At 44.6% G+C, this 15,564-nt stretch overlaps 1 protein-coding gene across 2 annotated transcripts in view; it reads right to left on the bottom strand.

The window, feature by feature from the left end:
• Window positions 1–14,846, bottom strand: part of LOC147725676 (uncharacterized) — a 225,664-nt gene extending 210,818 nt beyond the window's left edge. Inside the window, exon 1 of one of the 2 annotated variants that reach the window (XM_086964348.1) lies at window positions 14,602–14,846. In XM_086964348.1, the coding sequence (XP_086820474.1) occupies window positions 14,602–14,845 (244 nt within the window). In that variant the 5' untranslated portion in view covers window position 14,846. The remainder of the gene's footprint in view (window positions 1–14,601) is intronic. The other variant, XM_086964347.1, reaches the window with a different exon arrangement.
• Between the last annotated feature and the right edge of the window lie 718 nt (window positions 14,847–15,564).

Here is a 15,564-nt window from a genome sequence, read left to right as displayed (position 1 = left end):
TTGAAAATCTCTTGGCAATTTTCATCCCAAACGAAAGGCACGCTTTTCTTTAACATGTTAGTCAAAGGCTGAACCTTTGACGCATAGTCTTTGATGAATCTGGAGTAAAATTCACTGAGACCAATAAAAGATTTTAGTCCAGACTTATCAGCAGGAGGAGGAGCATCAACAATGGCTTTCACTAGACCAGGCCGTGGTTCGACACCTGCATGAGAAACAACATGGCCTAGAAATTCCATTTTTTCTTTTGAGAAGACACATTTCTCTTTCTTTAAGACAATACCCTTGTCTTGCATGATTTCCAGGACCTGATTTAGGGAAAAATCGTGATCCGCCTTGTTCTCGCCAAAAATCAAAACGTCATCCTGGAAGACAATCACTCCAGGAGTGTCCCTAAACATCTGACTCATCAACCTTTGGAAAACTGCAGCCGCTGACGCAAGGCCAAACGGCATCCTGCAGTACTGAAAACTCCCAAAAGGGGAGACAAAAGCAGTTAGATGTCTAGAAGATTGACTCAACACCACCTGGTGATAAGCGGAGGCCATGTCCAACTTAGTATACCATCTTGCCCCCCTGGTAAGGGACAATAAATCAGTAATCTTGGGCAAGGGGTGTGAGTCAATCCAGATGTTCTTATTGAGGCTGCGTAAGTCCACACAGACGCGCAAATCCCCATTCCTTTTTCTGGCGACAACAAGGGGAGACAACCACAGGGATGACTCAATTGGCTCTATGACTCCTTTTCTGCAAAGGCCCATTAACTCTTTTTCTAGATCATCCCTCACGCTGAAAGGAACACTCCTCACCTTGTGTTTTACTGGGATGGCACCATCCTTAACTCTGATTTCGTGGTTAAAACCTTTGATGATGCCAAGGCCATTCCCAAAAACTCTTGGAAATTTAACCCTCAACATTGTCGCCTGGAACGATAACAGCTAAACTGCCTACGTTATCACAGGATTCATCAATACTGATTTGTTCTTTGGAACCTGGTCTAAGGATCATCTTGAACAGACCCTGGTGGAACCAACCCAAAATGTTAAGGCCCTTCAAGGAAACGTACACTTTACCAAAAATCCTCCTTCCCCTGAACTGAATAATTTCCTCAAAGAACCCAAGAAGAGCAATCCTACGCCCTTCATAAGAAACAGGGGTTCTATCAGGAGGTAGGAGGTTCCTTTCAGGCCAGGTCACATCAAACAACTTTTGCGTGATCATAGTTACTCTAGCTCCAGAGTCCACTAGTAGGGTAACTATCTTGTCACCCACACCAAAATCTTCGAGAGGATCAACACAGTCAGATGGATCACCTATGATGACCCCATCATCTCGTACCACTACAACCATGTCTCTGAGGTCGTCTTGAATGCCATTTATGGAGTCAGAGTCATCATCAGTATTACCACAGGACTCCGAGACATTCCCAATAGTGTTGACAGTACTCATACCCTGAGACTTGTTGTTAAAAGTGGAATTTCCCTGTTTGGAGATTTGGCAAATCTTTGCAAAGTGCCCAAACTTCCCACAGTTGCGACAAGTAGAGTTCCTGGCAGGGCAAAACTTGTTACTTTTATTATGGGAGGGATTTCCACATCTGTAGCAAATGTCATTCCTTGAAAAGGCGTTCCTCTCAAAGCGTTGAGAACCAGGAGTGTTGTTTCTGTCAAAACGTTGACTGCCCGCCGCTTTACTGTCTTTGTTCTCCTTGGTTCTAACTATCGAAACTCCATCATCACATTTTTTTTCAAGTTCCTTTACTTCTTTTTTTGACAACTCTATACTCTTGGCCACACGAATAGTCTCCTCAAGTGTGGGATTGCCCAAAGTAAGAAGTTTCTGCTGAATAGATTTATCAGAGCACTTGCAAACATATTGATCCCTTATTAACTGCTCTCGAAAGCCTTCAAATTCACATTCAGCACTTAGTTGTCTGAGACAGGAAACATACGTTTCAACATCCTCCCCAGATAGTTGCTCTCTCTTGAAGAACTTGTGTCTTATGACAACAAGACTTGGTTTGATGTCAAAGCGCGACTCAAGCCTTAATCTTGTTTCTGTGTATTCGTCTACGTCCTCTTCAGCATTGTTTCTTACTAAGGGAGGTAAATGTTTGAAGATTTCTCTTCCCTCGAAACCCAAAGAGTGCAGTAGAAGACACTTCTTCCTTTCTGCGCGATATCTGGACGCGCCTATGGCTCCCAAATAAGTCTCAAATGCATCAAACCATTTTTTCCAGACAATAGGAGGATTGCCAGGAGTCTCGAGAAAGGGAGGAGGAGGAGAAACAGACTGCATACTGGAAAAGGTTGGAATAGATTTCCCTCTTTAAAGACTCTGCCGCTGTGTAAAACAAAAATTCAGTATGCAAAGGTTTGCCTTTGGAAAAGACCATGAGATAATTTTTCCCACCACTAGATGGCACCAGCGTGTTTAGAAACACCTTCCCTAAAGAAGAAATGAAGTCTGTGGTTGAAAACACTATGCTTTATGTTAATGTCTTTATTTGCAATGGAAAGGTGCTAAAACGTCGACGATGTGGTCCGCTTCTGAGGAATTAGCGCTGGAAGAAGACACGAGCAGGTTTGAAGACGCGTTGCGTGTCTTTGTAGTAAGGAGCGCACGTCAGGCGAGGCACGAACAGGCTTGGAGACGCGTTGCTAGGGAGACGCGTCTTTGAAGAGAAGAGCGCACGTCAGGCAATTGTTGACAGTCGCTATGGGGACGCGTCAGGGTAACCCGTTAGCAACCGAGTTGAAACTGATGACGTGACGCGCTCGCGCTTGGAATGAGCCTCGCGCTGAGAAGAATGACGTGACACACTCGCGCTCGAGCTTCCTCAATAAACAGTCTCGCGCTGGCCCCAATGACGTTGCAGGGACATAAATTAAGCAGATTAATGGCTTTTAAAAGCTGAAAACGCGCAAAACCAAAGCGGGCCACTTATCTTCACTGGAGATCTTCACCAGAGGGTCGAACAGCTGGGCTTGAAGTACACTCGATCCACAGTGTATTCTTGGCAGGAATACGAGGAGAAGCGAGGTAAAGGCAGGTTCTTTTACCTTCTCCTAAGCAGCATCGTCGCCAACAATTTTGTAGTATTGAAGTAGACAGCACATAAGTTAGGCTTGTAGAATAGGTTTATTCAGCTTAGGAGAAGCACAGCGACAGGAACCAGGCAAAGGCTATCAACTGCCAGAAGGCAACATTCTACTACAGAGCCATAGAACATGGGTACACAAAGGTTCTAACTACAGGTGCCAGGAAGGCACAAAACAGTGAATACTACACATTGACTATTCGAGTGGACTTTAAATCAACAAACATTTTATGATGATCATACAAACTTGTGCCTAGGACTTGGCTTTTCGGTATTGAGAGATTGAACAGCAGATTTTAGGCTGCTGCGATCAGGTTACACGTGGTAGGCCTGAGGCCATGTGTAAAAGGCCAGCTCTGTGGATAGCACTATTGATGCTGCAGTCATCAGGTGACATTCAGCTTCAAGTTACTTGATGTATTTCATACACTACACACTAGGGATGTATGGGCAAATTAGATATATCAATCAGGGTATGCTAATTTAAGCATGTTTAAAGGGCGAGCACATACAGTTTACTCCGCTTTAGAAGGGGTAAAGTGGACAGAGTTCTTAAACCAGCAAAAATATGGTCAGAGGGAAAAAAAAAAATTTACATCTGGGCAGACATGCAGAAAATGCGAATTTGCTAAAGCAAGGTACCAAGCAAAAGGTTGCTGCAGAGCAGAACTGCTTTAAGAAGTAAAGTAAATGAATCCGGCCTCAATAAATCTGAAAAATGATATCAGATCTGCAGTTCTAGTGAGTTGAATAAATTTAATCGTGCGATTCTATGCAAATATTTTGTTTCACAGTCGCCCCTTTCATTGACACACTAGAGCACCTTCAATTATGCGAGTTCAGCAGGTCTGCTGTACATAAAAAAAAAATAGTTGTATTTAATAGACTGAATTTTTGCTCCAAATCTAGCACACATGTAGCCTACTCATGACACCCTGACTTGGCTCTTAGTTCCCTAATTAATCCACATTTTTAAAGTGCAGTAAGTCACAGTTAGGGTCTCGAGGCATTGGAGCTGTTGGCTGCTGCGATGAGGTTTGATCATTGGACCAAGCACTAAGATTACAACTGTTGTACTGGAAGACCGTCTGCCTGGAGGGCGGCAGTCTCTACTTAATATTTGTAGACCTGAGGTCAGCATTCGATCTGGTGCCAAGGGAAAAACTGTGGTCTGTTCTTGGTGAGATGGGGGTTCCGGTGTATTTAATTCTAATTTTTAAATGACTTCATGAAGAAAACTATGCGCAATAAGACATGGCAGGGATGGAAAACTTACTGCACCTATACCCATTTAACGTGGCGTACGTCAGGGTTGTGTGCTCGCACCAACCCTATGTAGCCTCTACATTAATGGCTACATTGTTGCCTTGCTAACAGAGAAAGACCTAGATGCCCCCAAGTTAGCCTCCCGTAGAATTTCAGCAACGATGTTTGCCGAAGACACTCTCTTGGTAGGTTTAGAAATAAATCTACAGAAAACCGAATTCATGGCGTTTAATAGCCCAAAAAGCACACACCCAACCATATCATTATATGGTAAACCCCTTGAAAGAGTTTCAGCTTTATTTATTTAGGCTTAACCATTACTGAAACATGGACTGGGGGCTCACATTACGAAGTCGACTCTAAAATTAGCGCAAATCGACAGGTGGCATCAGGAAGGTTTTTAGTAGGTCTAGCAAGAGAGCTGTTAGCCCGGTATTAGAAATTTATAAGGCCCAGGCTCGAGGTGGCGCATTATATGGCGCTGAGTTATGGGGTCACTTTAAACTTAAGAACCTATCACAGGTGGAAAATCAATATCTCAGACAGTTGTTTAGGCTACCACAGGGAACCCCGTTAATTCTGCTTCATCTAGACACGGGAATAATGGCGATTGAATTGAATTAGGTTCTTATATAGCGCAACTGCCACCCTACGGGTATCCTGGCGCTCAGACTTGAATAGACCAACCTAAACACAGACCGGGATAACAGCAGGGACAGGACTAAGGATCAATCCTAGGAAAGAGCCAAGTTTTCAGGCTCTTTCTAAACTCGGCCAGATAATTGGCTTGTCTGATATTCTGGGGCAGCTCGTTCCATAGGTGAGCGGCTGCCGCACGGAAAGCCCCCCCCCCCCCCATTTTGGAGCACCTAAATCTGGTGGTTGTCAGCAGATATGCGCTCGAGGAGCAGAGCGGTCTTTTGGGGTTGTACCAGATGAACTGCTCTTGCAGTGGAACAGGACGCAAGTCATGTGCTGCTCTGTAGGCAATGCAAAGTGATTTAAAATGAACCCTCTCCTTAATAAACAACCAATGAAGGTCTCTAAAAACCAACATTGTAGAGGACCTACGTTGCCTATTTAGCACCATCTTTGCCGTAATAGACTGGACTCTCTGCAACCCCTGGAAGATATATTGCGGTGCTCCCAAATACAGGGAGTTGCAGTAGTCCAGCCTACTCAGCACTATGTTCCTCACTACAAGGGAGTGAGAGTCTTTAGGGACTAACGGGAGGATCTGTCGTAGCATGCGCATTAAAGAAAGGCACACGCTGACAGTTTTGTTGGCCTGCGATTCCATTTGGAGATTACCATCATTCAAAATTCCCAGATTGCGCACCGTTTTAACTGGGATCAGAGGCTCCTCCTCAGGAGTGAGCGTGAACTCTAGAGGTAGATGTTGGGACAGTCTGGCCATGGGGCAGTATACCACCTTCGTTTTCCTCCCGTTAAATTGTAGAGAGTTTCTCCTAAGCCATCCAGCAGTCTGACACATACACTCCGGGAACGTATCCATGGATACGGCTCGCTTACCCTCCAGGGAAAATACTAGTTGTGTTGTCAGCGTAATTGACCAGGTCAATACCGAAGGATTTGAAGGTGGGGAATAGGGGCTGTAAGTAGATATTAAAAAGAATGGGACTAATCGCAGAGCCCTGTGGTACCCCATGATGCACTGGAGACTTATTGGAGCAGATCGGTGTCAGTCACTATCTGTTGTCTACCTGATAGATAGGAGCGTAGCCATTGTAAGGCCGGTCCTGACACCCGTATCCTCCCCAACCTTTCGACCAGTATTGTGTGGCTCACCGTATCAAATGCAGCTGACATATCAAGTAATACTAGAATGGTATCATTCCCATTGTCAGCACGCATCCGTAGATTTTTTAATACGGTAGCCAAGGCGAAACTCAAATTGGTCCCTATCCAACAGGTGGTTATCTTCCAGATAGCATGAGAGACTTTTGCTAACTGCTTTTTCCAGGATTTTGATTGGATAGGGCAAAAGGGAAATAGTGTAGAGCCTTAAACCTTTAAGGTACTGGCGCCACCTGTGGTCCACCCCCGAACTTTTACCCTACAGGGAGGAATTGTCTGAAGGCATGATGGCTCAGGGTGCTGCTAAACTTTCTTGGTTTGCCCATATCAAATATTTGCTAACAAACATGGGCCGACCCAGAGTTAGCCTGTCCTCTAATTTCAAGGAAACAAATGAAGGTACACTATGAAGAGTTCAGAATGGCTCAACCTCATTCTTGTTCCAAAACAGGCAAATTAGCTTTCTTAGAAATAAAAGACACCTTTCGCTTTGAGACGGTGTTAGATCTCATTAGACCGGTAGAGGCAAGAAAGCTCTTCTTACAATTCAGGTTTGGCGCTCTCCCGCTCCACTGCTTTCCATCCAAGTGGAGAGATCAGCAAGCGGTACATTGCCCGGCATGTGATCACCCAGAAGAAACGGTGCTCCACGTTTTTTTAGTTGCCCTGGCTACCATAAAGTAAGGAAACGTTGGTTGTTCCAGATTTGAAGGAACAATGGCAGTAGGCACTGCCTTGAGGTGTTTAGGATACTGAATTCTGACCTCAGTATCCCAATTGTTTACTCAGTAGCCGGATTCTTGTTCTCTATGTGGTGTACTAGAAGGGTTCTCCTGAAACCATCCAAGGATGTGTAGGATCTGTTATATGCCATTTTTGTAACCTAGTATATTTCCCTCCCGTGGCTAAGCTCACTGTTTTACACTTAAGGGTTTTCCTTTCTTATGAATCCTCTTTATCTAATGTATTACTTATTTATTGCACTGTGCACTTTCCTAAATAAATATGTAGTTTCCGCCTAGTAAAACGCCCAAATCTATATTTTTAGAATGCATGAAGGTATCTAAATTATATAATCATGTGTATAGTGATTTTCAAAGTGTTTTAAATTGCTGTTTGTATGCCTTTGTGTCATTTTTAACTCCTTCACTGCGGCGGCTATTCCACCGCAGTGCTAAGGGGGCGGGGCGGCCGAATGCTGGTGACGGAACTGCTCCGTCACCAGCGTCGGTGGCGCTGTGCTTATGACGGAGCGGTTCAGTCATGGCCCGCGCCGCTCAATAGAACGCTCAGCGCAGGCGCGGAATTCGCGCCGCGCATGAGCAGCGAGCGGGCCATGACAGAACCGCTCCGTCATCAGCACAGCGCACCCGCAGCTGATGGAGCGGTTGAGTCATCAGCACTTAAAGGGTTAATATAAGATTGGTTTTAGAAGCTTGCACTTTCAAGGTCATATTGACCGAAATAAAGTTTCTTTGAATTGATCATTTAAACATCCAGGTGACCAGTTCTCTTCTGAATTGCAGGTGCGACGGAGAAGTGCGCAGGTGCAGCTGGAGGTTGCTCCAAGCCTTGGCTGACAGGTGCGAGAAGGGGCGCCCTCTGCTGTTGGCTCGGCAGATCAGTGGGGTGTCAGAGGGAAACCGATCCAAAGGAGTCTGGTCGGTTGGTCGAAGGTCAGGCGTTTGTTGATGTATGATGGTCCTTCCTTGTGGAAGGCCTTGAAAGCGTGGGTCAACATCTTGAACTTGCATCTCTTCTGATAGCATTGTCATCAGAGCGAGGGCAGGAATTATTCTCAGTACATATTCAAAAACTCACTTTTAATAAATAAGTTATTAAAAGCGAGGTGTGGTAGCAAACTGCTATTTAAAAACAGACATTTTCCATTGAAATGATTACAAACTTTTCCACTCAAGCAGTTTTACGGATAAAATTATACAGTGCACGAACAATAATGGGTGGTGTTCAGGTTTCAGAAAATATTTATAATTTGCACATCAAGTATTCTGATTTGTTTGGATCCTATTAAAATCTTGGTTTCCATCTCGCTTCAGAATTACAAAAAAATATATATATATATATATATATATATATATTTTCTAATTACTGAAATATTTTGAAATATTTGTACACTCAATTTACAAGCGATTGAAATAGGGTGCACGCAGCAGGATTGTCAGACAGTTCATTCACTTTCTGAATGAAAAGAACACCTGTTCTTTGCCAGCTCCAGCTCTCACACCACACCGAGACACAAGGCCCTAAAAAAGCCTTGCCCCGATTGTATTTCACTGGCCGTAGGAACTGAAAGAGTAGATTTCTCAAGGCCTGGAGAATGCACATTGGTGTTTTTGCAGTAGAATGCAGTGCTGTTAATGTACAAGGTGGTGGTATTCAGAGCAAAGAGTGTGAAGACAAGACTGTAAGGGCAAGCCACATGGTGTTCAGAATGTAGCTGATGACTGCAGCTTGCGCATGGCGGTTTATAGTGTGAAAGAGGGTGTGAAATAAGGCATGGAGTTATGTATACATATAGGGTACACAACCCATAGCTTGCCTCTTCACTAACATTGTCCTCAGGGTGGGTCAGGAAGGTTTCTCATTTCATATGTAAAAATTCTCACTAAATAAATATATTGCTAAAGCACGATATGCCAGCACACAGACAGTTTGCATTGGAATGGGCACAATCTTTCCCACTGATAAGCAGTTTTGAGTGGGAAAAGGTAGAGACTCCGAGACCAGACAGGAGCGTTCAAAGCATTTGCTTATAGTGCTAGGTGTGGCCTGAAGCTATACTGAATACAGATCTATCAGACATTCCCCGGAACTCTGACTTCCTACCTAGAATTTCTCTCCCTCCTCACTTGGACAGCAGACCCTCTACTCCTCTGGACACCTTGAATGGGTGCATTACTAATCCGGCTCTCCGCATCCAACCTCTCCCCTCTCCTAATCCCACTGATACCGTCCAATCCCTGAACCCTGCTCACTCTCCCTCCATAGACCCTTGTCACTATTGGCCCCTGCCTGAAACCTTAAACTTTTTCAGCTCAATAACACAGCAACTGAACAGAATGGAGGTGAAAATTAACTCCCTTGCTTCTGATGTCCTATACTTACAACAAGACCTTCTCAACAGCACCAAGCCACCGTGTTCCCTCTCCCCGGGTAGATTTGCTCCCACCCCACTCAATTCCTCTCCCTTTGCCCCACAGAGAACACCTCGACCCTCACAAAGTCAGGCACTTCGACCCAACCGGGATCGCCAACCCTTTTCGATACCGAAACCGGATGAGATCAACGACCCTTACCTCGCTTTGAGCCATAAGTCAGCCCATTCCCCCATCCCGGTTATTATCGGCACTAACAGAATCCCTAAAACTGTCCACTCACCTAGACCTCCGGCTCAATACTCCTCTATCCACCTATCTTCCATATTTTCGAAGCTTCCCGTCCTCTCTTTTGCATGCTCCTCAACTGCAGATCAGCAGTACAACACGCCACAGACATTGCTGAAGCGCTACTCGCTGAAGAAATTGACATTGCTTTCCTCACCGAATCCTGGCTCAATGTCTACTCCACCCCCATTCTTGACATTCTCACCCCTCCAGGGTACACCATCATCAGACAAGACAGACCGATCAAAACAGGGGGGGGGGCCTAGCCATCATTCACAAAGCTGGAATACAGATTACCAAACTTATACCTGCAGAATACCCATTGTTTGAATACCTGGGTGTCAAACTCACTGCCAAGGGCACGTAACCCATTAAATTCCACACCATCTACCAGCCTCCTGGAGAGCGTACCCTTTTCCTCGAAGAACTAACAGGCCTAATATCACGGTTCTCCATGACAGACACTAAAGAAGTGTTTCTGGGCGACCTCAATATCCACTGGAACGACACAGAAGACGCCACTGTCCAGAACCTATCCAACCTACTTGAAATATATAACCTCAAACAACTCTGCAATAAACCAACTCACATCAAAGATTCAGCACTGGATGTTATCATTACCAACAAGGAACTGGTCTCTCAGAGCGATTTATCCCATTGATTGGTCCGACCACCACCTCATTCTGTTAAAGATTGATGCACTTGTCAGCCACCAACCTATGCGTGATGACAGACCTAAACACTGGACCAGAAACATCAAAGAAGTCCCTTTATCCGAACTTGAATCCAGGATTCATGCTCATCTTCAACTCCAACCCTCATCATGGACGGACGATGACCTCACTACACACTTTAACTCAAAAATGACAGGTTTTAGACCAAGTAGATCCACTCAAAGTAAAACAATTGAGGCAAACCAAATCAAAACCCTGGTTTAATGTGGATCTGAATGAGGAATGTCGTCATCTCAGACAAACCGAAAGGTCTTGGAGACTAAACCCCTCAATCTTATACCATGCGCAACTTAGATCTGCCAAGCAGGCCTACAAAAACACATTTTCAGTGAAATGGAGTCTTTCTTCCGCAGCCAACTGGATCTGGCGAAAAACAGACCGATCGAACTCTTCAACATTGTCAAAAGCCTAACAAACTGCACTCCCTCTCAAGAAATCAAAGCCACCAATGAGAGATGTGAATAAGTTGCCACCTTCTTCACTAATAAAGTCTCAAAAATTGATCAATCCTTCATCCGTACCGCTAACCCTCCTTCCCTCTTAACCTGCGCCTCTTTAACCACCCTTGACCATTCAGAAAGAGTTCTTAACAAGGACAATCAGGCCTGCCTGCAGCTAAAAAACAAATGCGCATTGGTCCGACTTTGAGCTAATGTCGGAAAATGAGGTCTTCAGTATAATTTTTAACCTAAAACCTTCCTCCCACACTATGGAACCCATCCACAATTATAAAAAAACTAACCACACTATTTCCCCTTTCTAGACAAAAATCATCAACACCTCTCTCACCTCAGGCTGTGTCCCAAACTCCCTTTAACTTGGACAAACCACACCCATTCTCAAGAAACCAGGGGCTGATCCTAAGGATCTTAACCTCAGCCCTATCTCCAACCTCCCATCCCTTGCAAAAACATTGGAGAAATGTGTTCTCCACCAACTCAACAAACACATTGATGAGTTCAACCTCCTAAACTCCTTTCAATCAGGATTCAGGAAAGGCTGTAGCAAGGACACAGCTATGCTCAACATGTCTGACGATATTCACAAGGCTTTAGATGAAGGGGATGCCTGCCTACTCATCCTTTTTGGCCTATCTGCGGCATTCTACACAGTAAATCATCCAGCGCTTCTGGAGACCTTGCCGAAGCGCTCCGGCATCAATGGCACAGTACTGAAGTAGTGCACGTCCTTCCTTCAACACCGCCAGCAACAAATTGAAACCAACTTCTGTCTCTTGAAGCCGGCAAAAGTCACACTTGGGGTCCTGCAAGGCTCGATCCTCTCCCTGTCCCTCTTCAATCTCTTCATGGAGCCCCTCACAATCATCTTGAAAAAAGCTGGAGTGAATTACCACCTTTACGCTGATTACACCCAAATCTATTTCAAAATCAAGTCTCCCAGGGACATCCAACACCTAAATGCCACTAACCGAGATCCAAACTTGGTTCAGCGCTAATCATTTTAAGCTTAACCCAGATAAAAAAAGAACTAATCATATTCTCTCCCAAAATCAACCATTGTCCAATCCAAGAGTGGCTCAAGAATCTGGTCGACCTAAACTGCCCCATCGTCCTATATGACTCAGTTAAGCCTCTAGGCATCACCCTTGACAAGACCTTAGCTATGGAGGCCCACATCAAAAAGTAAATATGCCTTCATGTGATTTGTTTAACAATCTGTTTGGATTATTTATAAAATTGAATTACAGACCTAAGTAAATAGTGGCCTCATCTCATTAGTAGATTACAATAATTGTTATCATAACTTGATTACTTCATTCATTGAGCAAATAGTCACAATGATCAACATTGTCATATAGGACAGCTTAAAAATTAAGAATTGGCACAGAAACTGGTATATCGCTCTTCTAAGGCAACTCTTTAAGCCAAACGATCTTACTAGCGAGATGATGGCGAGATTTCCTGTTTTCAAATAGCGTGAGTGAACTGTGGACCTTACGAGTAGTTGATACTTCGTGGCCTGGAGCAGCAATAAGAGTTCTATTGCTGCTCCAGGCCACGAAGTATCAACTACTCGTAAGGTCCACAGTCCATAGAATTCTATTGCTGCTCCAGGCAACGAAGTTTCAACTACTCGTAAGGACCACAGTCCATAGAATTCTATTGCTGCTCCAGGCAACAAAGTATCAACTACTCGTAAGGTCCAGAGTTCACTCACGCTATTTGAAAAAAGAAAATCTCGCTAGTAAGATCATTGGGCTTAAAGCGTTGCCTTAGAAGAGCGATACAAATAGGCTCGGGCTTCGCCGAGAAAAAGATTTACGAACTATTTGAACTCGTCTGACCATTGGAGTCACCCCTTTCAGATAACTCTGAACAAACAGTTTTCTGCTTGATATAAGGAGTCAACATTTCTATAATTGTTCAGTTCTAAAGATGGTCTCACCAATGAAAAAGTAGAGACCGAAACGTCGACCTGCGCTTTTTCTTCTATTATTTTGTATTAATTGTAACAAAGAAGAAAAGTGTTTACAATTGTTACAGTGAAGGCGGTTTGAATCTGTATTGTCACCTTCTTGTTACATTGTTTATATACTTTTTAGTACCCTTCTTGAAAATACATAAAGTTAATATTTTTTCTATATACACACCCGTTTGTGCCAATTCTTAATTTTTATGCTGTCCTATATGACAATTACTGTTTATCATTGTGACCATTTGCTCAATGTATGAAGTAATCAAGTTATGATAGCAATTATTGTAACCTACTAATGAGAAGAGGCCACTATTTACTTAGGTCTGCAATTCAATTTTATAAATAATCCCAACAGATTGTTAAACAAATCCCCTGAAGGCATTTTTACTCTATCGTCTTACGTTAGCCCGAGCCCTCAAGGGTTGATTGGGTTGCCCCATTTTTGTACAGCACTTCTCTCTAAAACACCTCATGAAATTGAAACCTGTTCTTCCCATGATGACCTCAAGACAGTAGTCCAATCCCTAGTTCTCTCTAAAATCGACTACGGGAACGCCATCCTAACAGGGACTCCCAAAGCTCACCTACCCCCACTAAGGGCAGTGCTGAACATGGCTGCTGGATTAGCATCTGGAGTAAAAAGCTTTGAACACAGCACTCTCTCAACTGGCTTCCCATGGAAAGTAGGTGTATTTGCAAGGTGGCCCGCATCACACACAAAATCCTTCACTCTCCGGCCCCCAACTACCTGAACAACAAACTGATAAGAGCAGGTCAAACCAGAACACTGAGAAGCTCCAACTCACTCCTTATTCCTCTGAAACTGAAAAAGAAAACCACATAATACTGATCGTTCTCTGGCAACACTCCCATGATGTGGAACGCTCTCCCTCAAGCCCTCAGATGCAACCCCTCCTTCTCCTGTTTCAAAAGGGACCTGAAACTCCATCTCCTTAACAAATACTTTACTGACCAAAGTCAACTAACCTAGACTTCAACATCCAAGTTTACGCCTCTCTTGACATTCAAGGATAGTTGTTGACCGGACTGTATTAACCACCTTATTTTTCATGTTGTATATTTTTTTTATCCCTGGCGTGCTTCCTTACTGCCTGCCTACTATGAAATGCAATTTCCGTCTGGTTTTTTACAAGGTGTATGTAAAGCGCTCTGTTACCTACGGGTCAAGCTAGCGCTATATAAATCTTTTAAAAGAAATAAATAAGTACACAAGCACCAGAGCTGCACCGACTACATGAAGAATGAGAAGAAGTGACCAGCATGAAGGAGCAGTTCTGATTTGCAGATTCTCTGCGGAACAAACCCTATAAAAAGTGGGTGGGGTGACAGATGATGAACCTGTGCTACTATCAGACTGTAAGCAAGAGGAGACAAATGGCGATAAAGGAGCGCTGCTGGTGTATTGTGGGGGTGTCAGTCTCTGATTGTAGGGGGTGCAGATAATGCAGGAGCGGGGGGGGGCAGATGATGAAGAGGCCTTGCGGTGTATTGTGGGGTGTCACTCTCTGGTTGTAGGGGGTACAGATAATGCAGGAGCGGGGGGGGGGGAGGGGGCATATGAAGGAGCCCTGCGGTGTATTGAGGGGGTGTCACTCTCTGGTTGTAGGGGGTGCAGATAATGCAGGAGCGGGGGGGGGTGATGAATGAGCTCTGCTGCTGTTGGGTCTCACTCTCTGATTGTAGGGGGTACAGATAATACCGGTGCGGGGGACAGTTGAAGAAGGAGCTCTGCTGCGGGGTGAGGGGTAGAACGCTCTCTGAGGGCCGGGCTCGTGCTGGCAGCCCCCGGGGGCGGCGCTGCCCTCTCACCGCCTGAACTTACCCGAGAAGCCGTGGGGACGCCCGGAGGCGGCGTCGGCCCAGAGTGCGCCCCGCTTCACTGCCATGAGCCCCCCCTGAGGCCGGTCCTCCTCCAGCGGTACCTGCTGAGCCCCCGGAACGCACCCACCGCCGGTACCGAGCAGGACGATGAGCCAAAGAAAGTGACGACGGACCACTAAAGGAAGTGATCCGCGTCCAAGTACAGGAAATGACGGTTCAGAGCTGAGCGCGGAGAGAATGCGCATGCGCAGTGTAGGAATGGAATCATCCAGCCTTTTAACGGATTCTGTGAGCGGATGTCGTCATTGTCAAAGGTCTTTTCATTGGATGCCTGAACCAGGGGGCGGACTCGTTTAAATACTTGTATCTGGCAATGAATGCGCGCGTCGTTTATTTACTTTCGTTTTGGGTGAGGGTATTTTATTTATTTATTTATTTATTTATTTATTTATTTATTTATTTATGCATGCATGCATTTTTATATAGCGCGGACTTTACCCGAAGGCGTCAGAGCGCTTCACAATAGGAACAAAAAGATTGTGGGCAAACAACAATACATGAGGTAGTAAAAATTGTAAGAGATGATACAAGATGAGAACATTACACGAGAACAGATTACAAAATCAGACGTTAAGTTCCATACGGTAAAAGTGACACTTGTGAGCAAACAAATATCATGAGGTAGTAAACATTTGTGAGCAACCAAAAATACATGAGGTAGTAAAAAGTGCATGCGATACTTGCAGCATGATTTTGCCCTTTCTTCCCTCCCCTCACCTCATAAGCAATCCTCTTCTTAAACGAGCACCATCACTTCCCAGGGGTTATGAAAACCTAACCATAACTCTGCTTGCATGGTATAACTACATGTAGACCTAGAAACCACACAGACATAGTATTGACTATACCTATCTCTCCTTTGTTTCCTTTTAGGGGGGAATCAACGTAGGATTTGATCTCACGA

The sequence above is a fragment of the Lissotriton vulgaris genome, chromosome 3_2 (assembly GCF_964263255.1).
Source record: "Lissotriton vulgaris chromosome 3_2, aLisVul1.2, whole genome shotgun sequence".
Classification (NCBI taxonomy): Eukaryota; Metazoa; Chordata; class Amphibia; order Caudata; family Salamandridae; genus Lissotriton; species Lissotriton vulgaris.
The sequence above is the reverse complement of the archived record's forward strand: the minus strand, read 5'-3'. Positions and strand labels throughout refer to the sequence as shown.